Source organism: Zootoca vivipara, chromosome 3 (genome assembly GCF_963506605.1).
Source record: "Zootoca vivipara chromosome 3, rZooViv1.1, whole genome shotgun sequence".
NCBI lineage: Eukaryota > Metazoa > Chordata > Lepidosauria > Squamata > Lacertidae > Zootoca > Zootoca vivipara.
This window is the reverse complement of record NC_083278.1, coordinates 12,962,659-12,981,465: the sequence shown is the minus strand read 5'-3', so window position 1 is coordinate 12,981,465 and position 18,807 is coordinate 12,962,659. Positions and strand designations below refer to the sequence as shown.

The 18,807-nt window shown below is 48.4% G+C and overlaps 1 protein-coding gene across 2 annotated transcripts in view; it reads left to right on the top strand.

The window, feature by feature from the left end:
* The window catches only part of JAG1 (jagged canonical Notch ligand 1), a 67,092-nt gene that overhangs the window by 23,898 nt on the left and 24,387 nt on the right, over nt 1-18,807 (top strand). The window contains exons 4-11 of one of the 2 annotated variants that reach the window (XM_035110075.2): nt 5,605-5,859; nt 7,490-7,550; nt 13,326-13,456; nt 13,681-13,800; nt 14,463-14,576; nt 15,390-15,503; nt 17,816-17,929; nt 18,389-18,435. In XM_035110075.2, coding sequence (XP_034965966.2) covers nt 5,605-5,859; nt 7,490-7,550; nt 13,326-13,456; nt 13,681-13,800; nt 14,463-14,576; nt 15,390-15,503; nt 17,816-17,929; nt 18,389-18,435 — 956 coding nt within the window. The remainder of the gene's footprint in view (nt 1-5,604; nt 5,860-7,489; nt 7,551-13,325; nt 13,457-13,680; nt 13,801-14,462; nt 14,577-15,389; nt 15,504-17,815; nt 17,930-18,388; nt 18,436-18,807) is intronic. The other variant, XM_035110076.2, reaches the window with a different exon arrangement.

Below are 18,807 nucleotides of genomic sequence, written 5' to 3'. Positions count from 1 at the left end.
GCAAACCCGCATATCTGAAACGTGTTGTGAGGGTAATAGAAGGGAAATGGCAGACAGATTTCTGACAGCCAGCTCCTGATGAGACCCAACTAAAGTGCCCATTATGCTCAGGGCTAGGTTTCAGCATTGAAGATGTGAAGTCGCAGCGCTGCTGTAGGAATGATGATTTAAATGCACGGGTCTTTAGAGCAGTTTAAAAAGTACCCGTTTCACAACTGAGAGTCTATTCTTAAAACTTATACATGCATGCTAGGAAGGGAAGCCACCAGAGTCCCAAGATGGGTGGTCAATTTATTTATTTTTTTAAAAAACCTAAGAGTTTTGAGCACTGGAAGGGGGCTGTGGTGGAGCATTTGCTTAGCTTGCCGAAGGATCCAGGTTTGATCTGTAGCATCCACAGGGATATTTTGAAGGACCTTGAATAGCCAGGCTGGAGAAGGCTGCTCTCTGGGGCCTGAAAGAGCTGCTTCCTGCCAGGGGAGGCGATATCGGGATACGTTGGACCAATGATTGTGACCCTGTGTATTATCTAAATTGGCTTCCTGTGTTTCACCTCCTCCACGGTTGCGGCTGGTCACATTAACTGCATTATCTTACTCGGGCTCTTTCCCCGCCCCATCAGTTCTCCAGTAGCTCCTCCTAAAAGCCTGCCAAGACTCACCTAGTTTGTTCATTCAGATCTTGGATTTATTTATAGCCCACCTTCCCGCCAAGGAGATCAAAGTGGCGCACGTCCTTTTTCTCACCCATTTACCTTCCCTGCAACCCCGTGAAGTAGGTTTTAGGCCGATGGACTGTGCCCCTGGTCCAAGGCCACCTAGTGAGTTTCCTGTCTGAATAGGGATTTTGAACCCTGGTCTCTCAGCTCTAACCAGTGTACCACACTGCACCGAGTTGGATGAGCTTGCTCCCTGTTAACATCCAGTCTTCTAGCGCACTGGAGCTGAAACCGCATCACATGGACAATAGCCTTCCTGTGGTTTCTGTGGTTCAGGCTATGCAGGGTTTGAAAAGCGAAGCCAAAAGCGTATTCCTGGGAATGTGAATCCTTTCCCCGCCCCCTTCATTCAGTTCTTAAATTCTGCAGTTCCTCCTTTTTTTTTACCCCTTTGATTCAAATCATATGATTCCTGTGTGCGGAACAATGAGAACTGTAAGGATCGCTTTCTCTCCAGGCTGGCTGAGTTGACTTTTTGCTCTGTCTGCCGCCATGGGATTGCTGGTCCTTAACCTTCCATCCTTGCGGCCCGGTAATGGCAGGTTTGTACAACTCTGAACTAATTTCCTTTTGGTTTCGTGCACGCTGCCAAGTGGGGAGAGGGAAGGAGGAATATGTGGAAAATCCTACCAAAGCTGCTTACGAGAGTGTCCTTGGTGGTGGTGGTTGTCCCGTCCCCCCGGGTGTGGTTGCTAATAATTGGCCAGTAATGCCACATCCCTGGAACCACTTTTCCTTGTGTCGCCGCGTGATCCCACTTAGCTTTCCCTGGGCAGAGAATTGTGCGAAGAAGCATCGGTGTGAATTGGTCTGTATGGACGCGGGTGGTGCCGTGGTCTAAACCACTGAGCCTCTTGGGCTTGCCGATCGGAAGGTCGGCAGTTCGAATCCCCGTGAGGGAGTGAGCTCCCATTACTCTGTCCCAGCCTAGCAGTTTGAAAGCATGCCAGTGCAAGTAGATAAATAGTTACCGCTGCGGCGGGAAGGTAAACGGCATTTCCGTGCGCTCTGGTTTCCGTCACGGTGTCCCGTTGTGCCAGAAGCAGTTTAGTCATGCTGGCCACATGACCCGGAAAGCTGTCTGTGGACAAACGCCGGCCCCCTCGGCCTGAAAGCGAGATGAGCGCCGCAACCCCATAGTCGCCTTTGACTGGGCTTAACTGTCCCGGGGTCCTTTGCCTTTTTACCTTTGCTTATGAGTATGCTGAGTCAGTCCCTTGGTTCTGCCTAGCTCAGTATTGTCAGCACTGGCTGGCAGCCGCTCTCCGGTCCAGACAGGGGATTCTCCCAGTGCTACCGGGAGATGGCAGGGATTGAATGCAGGAACATTGGGGGGGGGCTCTCTGGCCCTACCTCAATAGAGTCAGCAGTGGCCTTTGGTTAACAGCAGGAGCTGGAACACAAGGCCTGGTGCTGGCTGAAAATGCATAGTACTTATTTCATGCTGGGTTTGCAAATAGCCTGTGACTGGCGCTAATTTGGGAGTGGGGGGGGGACACACCATTTATGTCTTGCATGGTGATTTGAACCAGCATACAGATCCTTTCCCTGGAACCTGGAGGGCAAGCAAGACAAATGATTTCATGTGTTGTTGTTGTTGTTGTACGTCTTGGATGAAATTTATTTTGAAGGCTGGCATAGAAGTACCTTAAGTTAAAGAGTGTCCTGTCCCGAACGATCCTTCTTTGAAAAGTGGGTGTATAGCATCTATTCACCTTTTTCTCTCCTGTACCCTTCAACATTTCTCCAATGAAAATAGGGACGCCCTAAGGAAAAGCGGGACATAACGGAAACCGGGACGGCTTCTGTAAGTCTGGGGCTGTCCCTGGAAAATAGAGACACTTGAAGGCTCTGCTCTCCCCCACTGCCCTGCTTCTCAAAACAGAGGTTGTCTCGGTGGTGGGTTACATTTAAAAGGCCCCGGGTTCAGGTCCAGCTGCTGACACCTCATCCTATTGAAAGGTTCTCAGCTAGCCAAGCTGGGAAAGATCCTGGCTTTGGGATGCTGGAAAGCCACCACCGTCTTATTATGGAGTAAAAAGCACAGTAAACAATAACAACATCCCTAGTCCTTCTGCGTCATAGGGGAAACTTGACTTCATGGGCATCCCTCATTTTGTTTTAATATTTTGGATACTGCCCTCCTGCTACCTTACTTATACCCAAGCAATGTTGCCAGCTAGCATGGATGCTTTCCCCCTCTTATTTTTCCCTCCTCCTCCTTCCCTTAGTCTACAGAGACAGCTCTTGGCTGTTTTACGATAGATTTTCGGTCTGCAGTCAAGCAGGTTGTAAGGTGCTGTCAGATCATTGAAGTCTCGAGGCCGGGCTAGCAAGCGAAATACCACAGATACGTACCAGGTCCCAGGGACGTGTGAAATATTAGGGTTTTTGCTGATCTGTTGCGTAGCTGTTTCGGGTTTTCTTGAAAAGTCTGGGAGTCTGTCCTCCTAGAACCAGAGAGTCTTTGAAGGAGATGCCAAGGGGAATCTTCGCTTCCTTGTCCAGAGCGATGAAAAGAATTTTGAGCCCTGGCCACTACGGCTAAAAAGGAGGGGGTAATTTAACACGGCGGCTTGCTTTTGCAGAGGGTGGGGGCAGAGAAAACCTGAAAACCAGGTGAACGTTTCTGAAAGTGGAGTGTCAGTGTCACCGCTTGGCTCAGAAGGGAAAGTGTTTCCAGCTTATACCTGCCTGGCAGGAAATCTCTAGCATGAATCTGCCCAGAGCAAATAGGGTTTTGCAACACTTCTACTGTACTTGGCCTGAGGGCGTTTATAAGTCAGATGTGAAAACGATATCTTGCAGATGGGTGAATAATCGGAACAAAGTTCAGGGCATTAGCAAGCAGAGAGTTTTGCATTCTTGTTGTTGCAGAGTACAGCCTCTCCTGCCTTTTGTCTTCCTCTGGTTGTGAAGAAGCCATTTTTCTCTTGGGCTTTGCATCGGCGCTCTGGCTCGGAGGTTTTGCAGCGAGCATTTCCAACTTGGGCCATATTCTTTTCGCTCTGTTCATTTGGATTTGGGGGAAGGGCGTAGCCCCATGGAAGGGCATCTGCTTGGCATCTTAGAGTAGGGCTGGGCAATATCTGGTTTTTGACATTGCGATATATCACCAGCCAAACATCACGATGCAACAATGTATCGTGATGTCTGAAATAAGGATGGAGTTCTGTAGAGGCATTGATTGACTGACTTCACGGTTTTTCCCACATTGCCATTTTTGTATGGTGCACGCAATATATTGCCAGGTCAAAAATTATGAAACCGATATCACGATATGGACTTCAAACTGGTTTTGGTCATTATATTGCCCAGCCCTATATGAGAGAGCCACAAGCAACCTCTGTGGAATACAGTTCAGGGCTAAATAGACTTGTGAAACATGGACCACTTATAAATGCCATCTCCAACTCCTTGAAAGATTCCTTCAACTGTGTCTCCGAAAATGTTTGCACATCATTGGAAGACAGGCGAACTAATGCCAGTGTACTGGAACAAGCAAAGATCACCAGTGTTGAAGCAATGATTCTTCAACATCAACTTCGTTGGACTGGTCATGTTGTGTGGATGCCTGATTATCGTCTTCCAAAACAACTACCCTATTCCCAACTCAAGAATGGAAAGTGTAATGCTGGTGGTCAACAAAAGAGGGTCTCTCTCTAGGCAAATCTTAAAAAAAATGTAGTATTAACACTAACAACTGGGAAACACTGGCCTGTGAGTGCTCCAATTGGAGAACAGCCTTTACCAAAGGTGTCATGGGCTTTGAAGACTCTCGAACTCAGTACGAAAGGGCGAAACGTGCTAAGAGGAAGGTATGCTTTGCAAACCCTCACCGTGATCAACTTCTGCCTGGAAACCAATGTCCCCACTGTGGAAGGACGTGTGGATCCAGAATTGGCCTCCAGAGTCACTTACGGACTCACTGTTAAGACCATGTTCATGGAAGACAATCTTAACTCAGCCAAGAGTGATTGCCAAAGAAGAAGAAGATAAGGGCAGCTTATTATGTGCTTATGGCTTCAGTCTGCGTGCGCATAATGGAAATCGGCATAGCTAGTAAAAGAAAAAGAAAAAAAGGAAGTATGTTTAAAAAGATGAAACGTTTAATATCCTCCACTCATTAGATTGTTATGCCTTCAGGCAGGGCCTGCATCTTACTTTGATAGCGGTGCCTAAATCTTCAAGACAGTTGATAATGTGGAGTTTAAATATTAATAAGTGCTATCCCACAGTCAGATTAATCCTGTGTAAATAGTCCTCGTAGTGGTTTTGGCTGTGTTGGGTAAATGAGGCAACACTTAGTGCTTGCCCATCTGCATAAACACTCACCAGCCGGCAACAGGTCCAGTTGCTGCCATGTGCAGAAACCATGCAAGGTGTGTGCATGTGTGTGCTTGTTGCACAGGGTTCTGTATACCTATTTTGTGTAGAAGAAAACTATGCACAGTCATAGCTTGGAAGTTGAATGGAATCCGTTCCGGAAGTCCATTCGACTTCCAAAACATTTGGAAACCAAAGCATGGCTTCTGATCGGGTTCCAAAGAACGTTCTCAAACTGAAACACTCACTTCCGGGTTTGCAGCGTTCGGGAGCCAAAACATCCGAGTACCAAGGCATTTGGGATCCAAGGTACCACTGTACAAGCATCCATGGGGGGGGCATGTGGGTGAAGCAGCCTTGAGCTTTGAAGGCAAGGCATCTCTCCAGGCTTCTCTGCTCAGCTGTGCTGCACTTTGGTGGGGATATTTCTGTGTCTCCTGGCTTAACTTTACTGATTCTTCCTCCTTTTGGGTCAGTCCATTCGTATGAAAAGGAGCGGCGCAACAGAGACTTGCAAGCTGCTCTTTCCCTTCTGATTTCTGTTTTATTTCTCCCTTAAGACGCTGATAGCATCATCGAAAAGGCATCTCACTCTGGGATGATCAACCCGAGCCGCCAGTGGCAGATACTGAAGCAGAATGCAGGTGTGGCTCACTTCGAATACCAGATCCGGGTCACTTGCGACGAGCACTACTACGGCTTTGGCTGCAACAAGTTTTGCCGGCCGAGAGATGACTTTTTTGGGCACTACACCTGCGATCAGAACGGCAACAAAACGTGCTTGGAAGGCTGGATGGGTCTGGACTGTGACAAAGGTTTGTGATGCCCTTGTTACGTTCCCAGGGTATTGTGTGGCTCTAGAAGTCAGGGAGCACCAAAGATCATTTCCATTCCCTATAATTTCAGGCAAGCTAAGGGCAAACAGGCCAGCTATTTAACCGAGAGTCTCACACCATCCCAAGCAAATTTGGAGGTTTCTTATGCCTCATTTAATGATGCATGATGATGGGTCTTGTAACTTCAATTTAGTGCAGTGTTTCTCAAACTTGGGTCTACAGCTTTTGTTGGACTACAGCTCCCATCATTCCTAGCTAGCAGGACCAGTGGTCAGGGATGATGGGAATTGTAGTCCAAAAACAGCTGGAGACCCCAGGTTCAAGAAAAACTGATTTTGTGGCTCAATATAACAGAGGTTTTTGAATGGTGGAGACTGAGCTGGAAGTATTCAGAGTTGTACTTGAACTCAGGAATCCCGTCTTCTACTGAGTCAGGCAATTGGTCCATGTAGCCAAGTAGCCAGTAGTCATCTACCTTCTGCCAGTCAAAATTGAAAGCAAGACTAGAGGCAGGTTGGCCAATTGCCTCAAGTAAGAATGGAGGTCCAGCAACTTCTGGAAGAACTCCCATCATCCCTAGCCATAGAGCAGGGGCTGATGGGATCTGTAGTCCCAACAGTATCCCTGGGGCCACAAATTTCCCATCCTTGGTATAAGGCAACTTCATAAGTCCACGCACATGACAGTAAATCAGATACGTTTCATAGTATGAAGAAGCAAGGTTTCTTCTTTTCTGAGCGTGATGCTTCCAGAGAAAGGTGCTTGCTCAAGAGAAAGGTTCTTCTTCGGTTATGAGTCTGCATCCTAAATAATACTCAGTTGTAGGGCTGTGCCTTTTCACTTTCAAATGCAAATCGGTTTGCAATGATGAGAAGTAGGGGTGGAACTGCGTAGAAAATTTTGCCTGTTTTGAAAGGGAATGGACTCTCTTCCTGGAGAAAATATGGAGACTTACCGTGTTTCCCCTTTTTTTAATACGTAGTCATAAAGTAAGGCATGGCAGGGTTTTTAATCATTTGAGAAATGTAAGACATACCCCGAAAATAAGCCATACTTCCGCGACGTGCGGAGCAAGACCACCGAGCACCCCAGCCAGCTAGCGGGACCCAGCACGCCGGCCGCAACAGGAGGAGGAAGCCTGCCGGGTTGGGTCAGTGCCCAGAAGCGGGTTGGGTCGGTGTCCGTCAGTTGGGGTTGCGCGCGCCAGAGGCGCAGGCCCAAGCCTCGTCCCCCTCGCGCTTCCCTCACGAGCGTCTCGGAGCAGGACAGGTCCCAGCCTCCCTCCTCATTTCCTGGCCAGTGTGAGAGAGCCCGGGGAGCAGCCTCTAAATTTCTTAAATTTCTGCTCCAGGGATGGTGGGGTGAGGTTTTCTTTGTTGCTGGCTGGAGTTGCTGTCATGAGACATTACCTTCCTCAGTTTCTCTTCCAGTAGACTTGATCCAAGGGACCTGTTTAAACCTTGGCTTTGGTAGGATTACAGTAGTAGCAGGAGATTAAAACGTTCCCACGAGGGGCGAGAGTCCAGGGAAACGGTCTCTTGTGCTGTTTGGTGGGGGTGGGGGAACCCGAACCCACCCTTCTAATCCCCCCCCCTTCTTCTCTCCACAGCCATCTGTCGTCAGGGTTGCAGCCCCAAACACGGTTCTTGCAAAATTCCCGGAGGGTGCAGGTAAACCAAACAAATCTTCCTTTGGCTAAGCAATTGTAACTTTTCAAATTAAACATGGGGCTGTCTAGCCGGGGGGGGGGAGGGAGGAGGAAGACCCGCTACCCCTTCTCCCCGCTGCATTATGAAATGTTTAAGTGCGTGTTCTCCATTCTCGGCGTCGGTGAGGTAAAACGTTTCCCTCGCTCGAAACGCCATCGGAGGCCTTTCTTTGGAAAGCTTGCTTGCTTTGAAACGCCCAGCATCTATCCGTGTTGGGCATGGAGGCGAGAGGAAGAATGCATTTGTGGATTTTTCGCAATGAGTTGCGGCCGAAATTCTTCGCAACCTCCCCCCCCCCCCCCCGTGTACAAAATCTGCTGATCGAGGCATTTTCCTCAAAAGTGTGTTTAATTACATTACTTGCTTTCATCCCTCCCTCCCCCCTCCTCCCCATTCCCTCAACTTTGTCCCCCATCAATAGGCAAAAGTTGAGCATTCTTTAGAATAGGATTAATGCAGCCTCTTGGTTCCTCTGGTCTTGGGAGCCAGACTTGGGAGTGATGAGAGGTTAATAGCTTGGAAGGAATCTTGTCCGTAGATACCGATGAAGGCAGAGTCTTTTGCCGTAGTCTTTTGAAGTCTGTTCTGTTTTGGCCAGCAGACAAGGAGAAAGGGAGGGAGAGAGTGACGCTGCTGCTCCCCGTGGCTGGATGTGATGGTTCGAACGTTTCGAGCAACAGCTCAGACGAGATGCAATATCCACATTCAGTGGTACCTCGGTTTAGAAACACAATTGGTTCCGGAAGTCTGTACTTAACCTGAAGCGTACTTAACCTGAAGCGAACTTTCCCATTGAAAGTAATGGAAAGTGGATTAATCCGTTCCAGACAGGTCCGCGGTGTACTTAAACTGAAAATACTCAAACCGAGGCGTACTTAAACCGAGGTATGACTGTGTATAGCAAAGGGGGTCAGGGAGAGACATCGTTGCCGCAGCACCTGTGTCCCCATCCATGGGGTTGTGGTTGTGCCAGGGTCACAGCTTGGTGGCACAGCATCTCCATGGGTCTCCTTCCCCAGCTTTGGGTATTCCCTGTCTAAAGTTCTGGAGAGCTGCTGTAAGTCAGAGTAGACGGTGACCCAAGCCCACCCAGAATTGGCTGCATCACAGGGGGTTGGACTTACATGGCCCTCCCCACCCCCTACAATTCTACGAGCTAACTGGGAAAATGCTCTGGCTTGTGTATATGTTCAAATACGGAGTTTGGTGTTGGTTGGTTGTCTTCAGTCCTAAGGGAAGTGCCTGCTTGGCTCCAAGGCAGGGAACTGTTACCAATGTTCTTAAGTGTGTATGTGTGTGTGTTTCATGCAAAAAGCCTTTTCCCCATAGTCCCCAGCCCGTCCCGGTAGCATTCAGTCTTGTGAGTGTGCCTCACCCGAAGCCAGATTTCTGTAGCCCCATGCCATGCCCTATCACCAAAATTACAGTCTTCGCATGGGTTCCTACACTGGTGGCAATGCATACAGATTTTTGATTTCCCTCTCCCAGCTGGGGAGATCAGGCAAGTTTCGTACGCCGGTTCTGGGGCTGGCAGAAAGCTGGTTTGTCGAAAGTTTCCCATAGCGTAGGAGACTTCCGGAGGCGGCCTCCCCATTTTGTGCCACACTTGGGCAGCTCTGCCCCGTTCCAGCCACTCCCCTGGCACATCTCTGCTGCGTTGGTGGCACTCTGCCCAAATCCAAATGGCACCTCGGGCGACAGCTCAAGTTACGAGCTTTGAAATGGAGCATGTTTGGGACACTCGTGTTACATGCGCAACTCGAGCACGCCAAAGGAGATGAGATCCGCTTGAACCCTTATGGCGTGCTGCTCCAAAATCGGGAATTCGCTGGTCCTCTCCGCCCTGCAAACTTGGTAAGGAACCCGGGTCCGCTTCCTTTCAACCCTTGAGAACATACATGAATCACTCCTAGATAAGGGCGATGTAAAAACCTGACCAGCCCTGATAACAGAAGAGAGGCTTGTGCGTTTGTATGTGTGTGTGTGTGTGTGTGTTGTGTGTTTCGGTTGGGCTGCAGTGTTTTGTTCGCCCCCATTTTTGTCTGGGCCAGAGACCAGCTTGCTGCGTGAGCCGGAGCCAGCGCTCCCAGAGATTTGTGCTTCTGTCATCCATCCGAAAGTGCCTTATGGGGTTTGCCCACATTCCTCGCTAGCCAGAACAACAGGCTTTGTTTCCAGAGTTCAAGCCTTCCTCTGTCTCTCACCTCCCACTTGCTGCCCAGACATGCTCTAGTGCCCTTATTTACTTAAGGTGCAATTTTCCCACACTTCCTTTGCAAAGTTCTCCAGCGATGTTGCTGTCCTTCCTGATACCCCAGCCTCAATTATATTCTCGGACTCGGAGAGAAACAAGATTATAACTCTTTTTTCCATTAAGTTTGGGGTGGGGGGGGTGGGGGTGGGGGTCAGGGAATGAGTCACAGTCTCTTTAATGTTGCGAATGCGATCGTTTAAAAATGAGAATTTTCGAAACTGGCTAGAGCTGCTCGTAAGATCTGAAACAAGAACGCATAGAAGAGTCTGACTCCCTCCCCACCCCTGCCCCAAATTTCGTTTTGGAAGCCACTCGCAGCAGAAGACAGACAGTCTGATTAAAATAAAAATAAAAATTGAAGCCCTGTATGTGAGCCAGGCTTCTATGCATGAGAATGCGATTGTGTTATGTTGTTAACGCAGAAAGACTTAATAAATGCTTCGGGCTAAAATTAGCACCGCTTTGTTTTTTTGCTTGCTTTCTTAAATTGGCTGGCGTTTGCTTCTTTGGAACAGATCTATCAAGATGGGCTGTGCCTAGCATTTAAAAGTAGAATTTCGGGTGGGGTGGGGTGGGGTTTGGAGACCCTGTAAAGCAGTGGTGTCCAAACGTTTTTCAAAGAGGGCCAGATTTGATGAAGTGAGGGCTTTTCTTTTCTTTTCTTTTTTAAAGGATTTTACCCCATAGTTGTTGAGCTTTTTCTTAGGATTTTATCCCAAAGTTGTTGAGCTGTTTTTAGGGTTTTGCCCCAAAGTTGTAGAGCTTTTTAGGATTGAAGTCGTTAGCGGACTTATTCCTTTTGGGGGGTGGCGGGAGAGTGAGCCGCACACCGGGTGCACAGCGGCGCAAGCTTGCTGGGTTGCTGCAGCTCTCCGCCGATGCATTGGCTCCTGGGCAAAACAAGCCGAACAGCAGGCGCTCGGGGGCCGCAACAGATTCATTTCTCAGAATTGCTTGGGGGCCCGGATTAAATCGACCTTGGGGCCGGATTTGGCCCCCGGACCGGACTCTGGACATGCCTGCTGTAAATAAATGGTTGCTCCTCCATCTCTGAGCAGGGTGTACTGCAAAGGCTACTGACTCTCTGCTTGTCCACACTTCTGTTTAACGCTTGCGGAGTTCGGTGGAAGTTTGCCAGGCTGAGAAAAGAATCTGTATTTTTTTGTATTCTTCGTGGCTTCCATATCAAAAAGGTGGGGGCGGGGGGGTGTCATTCCCCTTGGCTCTGTACAGTGGTACCTCGGTTTATGAACACAATTGGTTCCGGAAGTCTGTTCATAAACTGAAGCGTTCATAAACTGAAGCGAACTTTCCCATTGAAAGTAATGGAAAGTGAATTAATCCGTTCCAGACGGTCCGCGGAGTAAGCGTTCATAAACTGAAGCAAACTTTCCCATTGAAAGTAATGGAAAGTGGATTAATCCGTTCCAGACGAGTCCGCGGAGTACTTAAACTGAAGCGTTCATAAACTGAAGCATGGGTGTAATTGGTTCCGGAAGTCTGTTCATAAACTGAAGCGTTCATAAACTGAAGCAAACTTTCCCATTGAAAGTAATGGAAAATGAATTAATCCGTTCCAGATGGGTCCGCAGCGTTCATAAACCGAAAATTCATAAACCGAGGTGTTCATAAACTGAGGTTCCACTGTATTGCTCACAGAGAAGACTCTGTCAATTGGGCTTCCAATAGATATATTTTAATATTTCTCTTTTGTTGAATATATCCAGAGCCTTTGAACTGCTTGCGCTCTCTTTCTCTCTCCCCCCTCCCCTGTTCTGTAAAATTAATTAGGGGAGTGGCTTTCTGTCTGAGGTTTTTAGATGGGGAGTTAAAAGTTGCTGCAAGCAATTAGCCCTTGGAAAGATCCCTATCGCTTTTCCCATGACAAGGATTTGCTGGGCAGAGTTTTTGAAAACCGAAAGCCCAACTGGCTTGGATGGAAAGGTTTATTTTAATAAGTTAGGGCCAGCTTAGCGAGTAATTGCCGGTGATCACTTCTTCCCAGGTCCCAGTAATGCAGTGAACTTTGTAGTTAACCCACAATTTCATGCTTTTTCAACCTTTCTTGTCTATCCCCCCCACCCCACCCTCCCCTTAATATTCTTAGCTTCAAATAAAAATGGCAGTGTCTCAGTGTGGAATGTATTTAAACTGGAGATTTTCCTTAATGCCCTGTGTTTGCATTTGAGGAGGGGAGCTTTTCGGAGAACAGATTACTTCTCTTGCTTTGTTACACCGGCCTGGCTTCTTGAGCTTAAAGTAATACGTTCAGAACATAAACGCAGGCGTTTGAGCCAAACTTTGGATAAAAATGGCTTTGGGTCTGGGTTCGCTAGGTTGAAATTATCTGGCGGAGAAAAAATGTCAGGTGAATAAATAACTGATTTATTATGTATGCAGCTATATGTTATCAAAGTGGAAACATCAGTTGGACTTTTAACTGTCTTCTGACTGCTGCCGGATTAAAATCTCTCTTGAAAGTAGCTGCTTCCTGTCCTCCTAATTCGAACATGTGATACCCCCCCACCCACCCCCAAAACTCCAGGCAAACTGAGTTGTGGTCCAAGAGGAAATTCTCTAGTAACTTTGCTGTTCTGTATTGCTCGGTTTGTTTTTCTTTCTGCTCAAATATCCTTAAACCCTTGTATTCATGAGGATCCTTTGGGAGAATCCTCATTCTTCCTGACTCTCTCTCCTCTTCCCCCGCCCCTGTTTTATTAATTCATTTGTCAAACCCCAGGGATTGATCTATAGTGTGCCTGCACCCATTCTCCCTTCCCTCCCATTTGTGTGACTTTCAGAACAGCATTGTCTTCCATGGCACCACACTGGGGCTCCCAGAACAGTTATTCTTTTCTGAGAATAGGCTGCATCTTGAGAGACCTTGGAGGGGAAACAAAAAACTTGGTTTGTTTACAAGAAACCACCAAATACTTTTTTTTTGAGCAGGGAGTAGGGGAGGCTTCTCTTTAAATCTTAAAATGAAAATAAGGATTTGTACATGGATGCTACTAGCCCAGAGATGGAAAGAAGATAATGTCCCTACCAGAGAAGGATGGCAAATTAAACTGTTGGCCCATGCCAAAATGACAAAACTGACCGGAAAGCTCAGGAACCAAGAAGACCAAAACTTTTAACAATGAATGGGGAAAAAAATTATAATTATATATAACATTGGCAAGGTTGCAATAACGCTTGCAATGTAGCAAGCGCTATGAAGACAATGGAGTTATATAAAATAGAGATTGTTGGAAAAGATGCAGTAGAAATGGTTTAAAAATAGGAGCCATGGAAGGGAGGCGGGTAGTAGAGATTCGGAGGAATCTGTAAATGTGGGTATGTATGGTCGCATTGTTAAAATTTTATACTTGTAAAATCAAGTAACCCCCCCCCCCCGCAAATAAATAAATCAATAAGGATTTGTAGGCCCTGTTTCTTTCTTTCTGAGCGACTAATTCCACTCTCCCTTTCTCTCTTTGAAGGTGTCAGTACGGTTGGCAAGGTCAGTACTGTGACAAGTGCATTCCTCACCCGGGCTGTGTCCATGGAACTTGCAACGAACCGTGGCAATGCCTCTGCGAAACCAACTGGGGCGGCCAGTTCTGCAATAAAGGTAACACTCGAGGCGGCTTTGAAATGCTAGTTAAACACGATGGAGGTTGGGGTGGGGGAGCTGCGGGTCAAGGATGCACTGCCGAGGAAGAAAACATCCTCTCCTTTTGTAACACCAGCCTCTGGCTCGGTTATGGGGCGGCGATCGAAGCGCTCCACAAAGGGCCCCAGCCCTCCCCAGAAGGCAGCTCCTTTCTCATTTTTTTCCCGGATGGTCCCTTGCAGATCTCAACTATTGCGGGACTCACCCGCCTTGCTTGAACGGGGGAACGTGCAGCAACACCGGGCCGGACAAGTACCAGTGCTCCTGCCCAGAGGGTTACTCGGGACAGAACTGTGAAATCGGTAAGGATCTCTGCAATCGGGTTGGTTTGACCGCTTTCGGGGGCTGCGCGCCCTGGGCTGTGCTGGAGAGTTGGTCAAGAGAGAGAGCGAAAATCAGGAAGGAAGCAGTAACGAGGACATCCTTGGGACTGAATTGTTGCGTCTGACCAGTGTGTTTGGGAGAGAGGGAGAATAGGTTGGCGTTACAGCTGGCACACAGAGTTGTGCCACTGAGCTGTGGTCCTCCCCGAGTTCAGGTCCTCGGATGTGTCTTTGGATCTGCCAACGATAATCTGGCATGTACGAGTTTACTTTGCTAGAGAAAGGTTTGCATTGTGACTTGTGGGCATCCCCAAACTGCCCTGCCCCGGATGTGTTTTATTTCTGCTTGGTAGGGGATAATACAGTCGCCATGAGATGCTGCAGCTCTGCCTTAAGTAGGTATGAGCTGCTGGCTTGGAAAGGGAGACGGCAGCCTGCAGATGGCTTAGTCCTCAAACAGATGCTTTTCCAATCTAAATCTAGCCGCTCTCGGGAGTTTTAGGCACCGTGTTCCCCGCCACCTCATAGCCCAAGAGATGGAGGAGACAGTGAAAGTAGGACAGGTAATTTTTTTTAAAAAAATGAGGTTCCCCGTGTCACCGGCATTGGCCAAGCTGAAGAGGATTCTGTTCTTGCTGCAGCGGAACATGCCTGCCTTTCGGATCCTTGCCACAACGGAGGAAGCTGCCTCGAAACCTCGACGGGATTTGAGTGTGTCTGTGCTCCAGGCTGGGGAGCACCAACCTGCACACTCAGTAAGTGGACGAGAATTTCCCAGCTTCGCAAAAGCTTTGAACCTTTGCCGGACCCAAACCGCCATGCTGGCTTTTCTCAGTGGTTTCTAATGGTCCGCTAAAATTCTGCCCGGGCTAGCAATACGCTGCAGCTTTCTGCTCTCTCCTTGAAATTCGCACGCTGGGTCTCCAGATCTTTGACAATCCCAGTTCGCTACCCCATATGTCTTGCCCCTCGAATCTGGAAGTCTGCAAATGGATATTTTATGTGGATAGCCTTGTCGGGCTAGTTGTCGAGGGCAAGGGCAAAAATGGCTTGGCTAGCATCTTTTCTCAAAAGCAGCGTTTCCCAGACTTGGGTCTCCAGTTCTTTTTGCACTTCAGCTCCCATCATCCCTAGCTAGCGGGACCGGCGGTCAGGGATGATGGGAATTGTAGTCCCAAAACAACAGAAGACCCAAGTTTGGGAAATACTGCTTTGAAGGCTGCTCAGTTGTGAAAGTGCTGTCTATCTGCGCATGAACGTATTTCAGATGATCGAAATGTGTCTGCAAGGGGTAAGCATTGCCGGAGCTACAACTGCAGTGGGGTGGGGAGGAGAATGAAAACCGGGAGCCATGGTTTCATATTGGATAGGGCCAGGGAAACTTTTCCCCCTGTCCAAGTACTGCAGGCCCTTGTGGGTAACCTCCTGGGAGTTGGAACATCGGAGGTGGCTCGCTCTTCTGCATTCTCTACAGCGTTTGTCTCACTTTTCTGAATATAGCAATGGCTTTGGCGTGCGCCTAGTGTGGCTGCCAGCCACGCATACTAAAGCGAAATCTCTCTCGGTAGATATTGACGACTGCTCTCCAAACCCCTGCGGCCATGGAGGGACCTGCCAGGATCTGGTCGATGGGTTTAAATGTATTTGCCCACCTCAGTGGACTGGCAAAACGTGTCAGATTGGTAAGTATTGGACCGTAGATTTATGGAAGGGGGAAATAAGGAATTGGAGAACTTGCTCCAGATTTAGGGACACCTGTCGCTGCATGCTTCGTGCTGAGGAACGTTTTGTGTCAGAATTGAATGGGGTAACGTGGGGCTTGTGAGTGTTGGGGTCGTCTTTCCCTTTGAAGAAGTTGGCCTAGCGGAAGTTCCTAGGAATCTTAGAGATGGAAGGGACCCTCTGGATCAACTAGTTCTAGTACAGCCCCTTGCAAGGCAGGAATATGCAGTTGGCTCTGATAGGGATCGAACCTGCAGCCTTGACATTATTCAGGCTCAGCCAGTGCTTTTGAAGCCACTGGAGACGCTTCCACCGGGAGTGGAATAACTGAGATCTTTTAAAGAATGACGGTGATGTCCTTTCCCTCTCTCTCCCTTTCAGCGCATGGGATTCTGACATTATTAACATTTGCCGCAAATGGTATAAAGGGGGTTATAGCTGCCTGTTCCAGTGTGTTTCAAATGTTTTGGTCTCGAGCCTATGAGGCATGAGAATCTGTGGGCTTTCTTGCCTTTCTAAATCACAGCAATCTTCTCTATTGCTCTTAATAATAACCATGATATTATTATTTCTTCCCCGCCCATCTGACTGGGTTGTCCTAGCCACATTGGGCGGCTCTTGTATGTCGACAATGGGCAAAAGTTTCTGTAGACCCTCCCACATTTTCTTTCCCTCATCCCGATTGTCCCCAAAGGAGCATTCGTGCAGAGAATCCAGTGTACGAACCTGGTCTTTCCATGACTGCAGTTTCAGCCTCCCGTAAGCTGTTTTGGTGACTATGCTGGCCTGGCCCCATGGCCTTGCTTCTCCATGCCCCCCAAAAGTTGCTATAACAGGAGGCACTGGCTGTATGTCAGTGGAGGGGATGCATAGCATAACACAACAAGATTGTGTTTGTCGAAAGCTGGATGCATCTGCAAAGAAACTTCTGAAGAACCTTAGCTGAATCTTCTACAGACCTTCTGATTGAGGACCATGTCCACTGCTACCTCCCATCAACTTTTAGACTGCAGAGTAATTTCTGCAGTGAGCCTTTGCCGCTCACGCAAGCCCCATTTAAGTTGGAAATGTCACATGTCTGGTGAAAGGGACCACAATCCACGAAGGCTTATGCCACAAAGTTAGGTCACAGCTCACATTTAAGTCGCTCTCAAACCACAGTCGTGCCTTGGAAGTCAAACCCGTTCCGGAAGTCCGTTAGACTTCCAGAACCTTTGGAAACCAAAGTGCGGCTTCTGATGGGCTGCAGGAAGTTCCCGCAGCCGATCAAAAGTCGCGGAAGCCCCATCAGATGTTCAGGTTCCAAAGAACGTTTGCAAACCGTAATGCTCACTTCCGGGTTGGTGGTGTTCAGGAACCAAAAGGTTCGACCCGCAAGGCGTTTGGGATCCAAGGTACAACTGTACTTCCACGTCTTCCCCACCCGGAAGTATCCTGGGAGCTGTAGTTTAAGGGTGCTGGGAATTGTAGCTCTCCTAACAACTCTCGGCACCCTTAACAAACTGCTGTTCTCGGGTTTCTTTGGGGAGCAGGGGGAAGCCCTGACTCTTGAAGTAAGAGTGCTTTGAACGTGTAGGGTGTGGATCTGAAATAAGTAGTTTTAAGATTCCACAAGGCTCTTTGCCACAGCGGAGCTTATCCGCCTGAGACTTATCATTGCAGGATCTGCTGTGATGAGTGTTCCTATGACTCCTGCTGACATTTCTTCTTCTTAAGACAGGGTGTCCTTTTGCTGCCTCTCACCCCTCCCCCCCTCCACCTCCCTGTCAGCCTGGTGGGAAAGCGGTTCTCGTCCCTCTGTCCACATCAACTCCTTCAGACTAGAGGAGGAGAGGGAGAATTTGCAGCTGCATTCCGAGCTGTGGATGATCTCATGAAGAATGAGCTGTCTGCATTCTTCATCCAACAGTATTAATCCCAATGACTGGGGATGATACTCTGTCATTTTGAAACTCTCCAACTCCCTTGCCTCCCTTTTTTCCCTCCCCCCATCCTCCCCCCCTTTTTTTTAGTTAAAAAAAGTTGCTCTTAATTAAGGCCAAGGACTCCGTGATTGCCAACGCACCATAATTGGGGAAATAAAATCTGAAAATCCCCGAGTACGATTGCCTCCCCTCCGTCTTTTTTTTTTAAAAAAAGTCTTGCTAATCCACTCCTGGGAGCTTAAAAACGAGAAGGAACTGTTTTGTCTTCTAACGAACTGCGTTTGCTGTGAAAGCGCGAGAGCGTGGTCTGTGTCCCTCCCTTTGACAGCACCCCCTCCTCTTTTCAGATGCCAACGAATGCGAGGGCAAACCTTGCCTGAACGCCAATTCCTGCAGGAACTTGATTGGCAACTACTATTGCAACTGTGTCGCTGGCTGGACTGGCCAGAATTGTGATATAAGTAAGCATCTTCTCCTCCATAGGCCGTTACGTAATGCCCGCTGCTTTTTTTGCTTGGGTTTCTGTGGGCGAGAGGGGACCTGTGTTCTGAGTTTTGAGGCTCAGCATTAGCCAGCATCGGCCGCCGATGTTTTTAGAAAGGGAGTAGTCCGTCTGGCATGAAAAGAGAGGCCCTTTTCTCAAACCCATTAGTCCATGACACCGGCTCTATGCCGATAAGGTGGCTTGAAACAATGGTGTGAAGTTTTCCGCTCAACTCCACTGTAAGAATGGCTCGGGGTTCCCACCCATTATCCTGGCCTTATCCGGAGGAAAGCATGCAGGAAGCTTGACAAAGGGATTTATCTAGCATAGAGTTTCGGAGCCCGCTTGAATTCTTCCTCGTGCCTTTCCTATGCGCGCTGCCTTTCTAAAGGCTCGCCTCCTCCCATATGTGATTGTTGCTATTTTCTGACTGCAGATATTGACGACTGCATTGGACAATGTCAGAATGGAGGAACTTGCAGGGTAAGTTGCAGATTAGTTGTGGAGAGCGATGGCTGCGAATCGCAGCGACGAGAACGCTGTGGGACTTGCATCTTGCTTGCAGGCTTCCCACGGGTGGCCACTGCAAAAACGGGGGGGTGGGGGCTGGGTGGGCCGGTAGCCTGAATAATCAAGGCTCGTCTTAACGTAGTTAAAGCGGGAGGGGGATCAAGTTTTAAGCCTTCCATTCACTTATGCAGGAGCGAGTCCCTATTGAACTCAACAGGACTTGCCTCGCGGTAGAAATGTATATGATTTGATCCAAGAAATGTATTGGGTTGCATTGTATGTTTTCAACAGAAATTAGTACTGCAGAATAGGGATCAGCTGCATCTTATCAGTCTTGCATCCGAT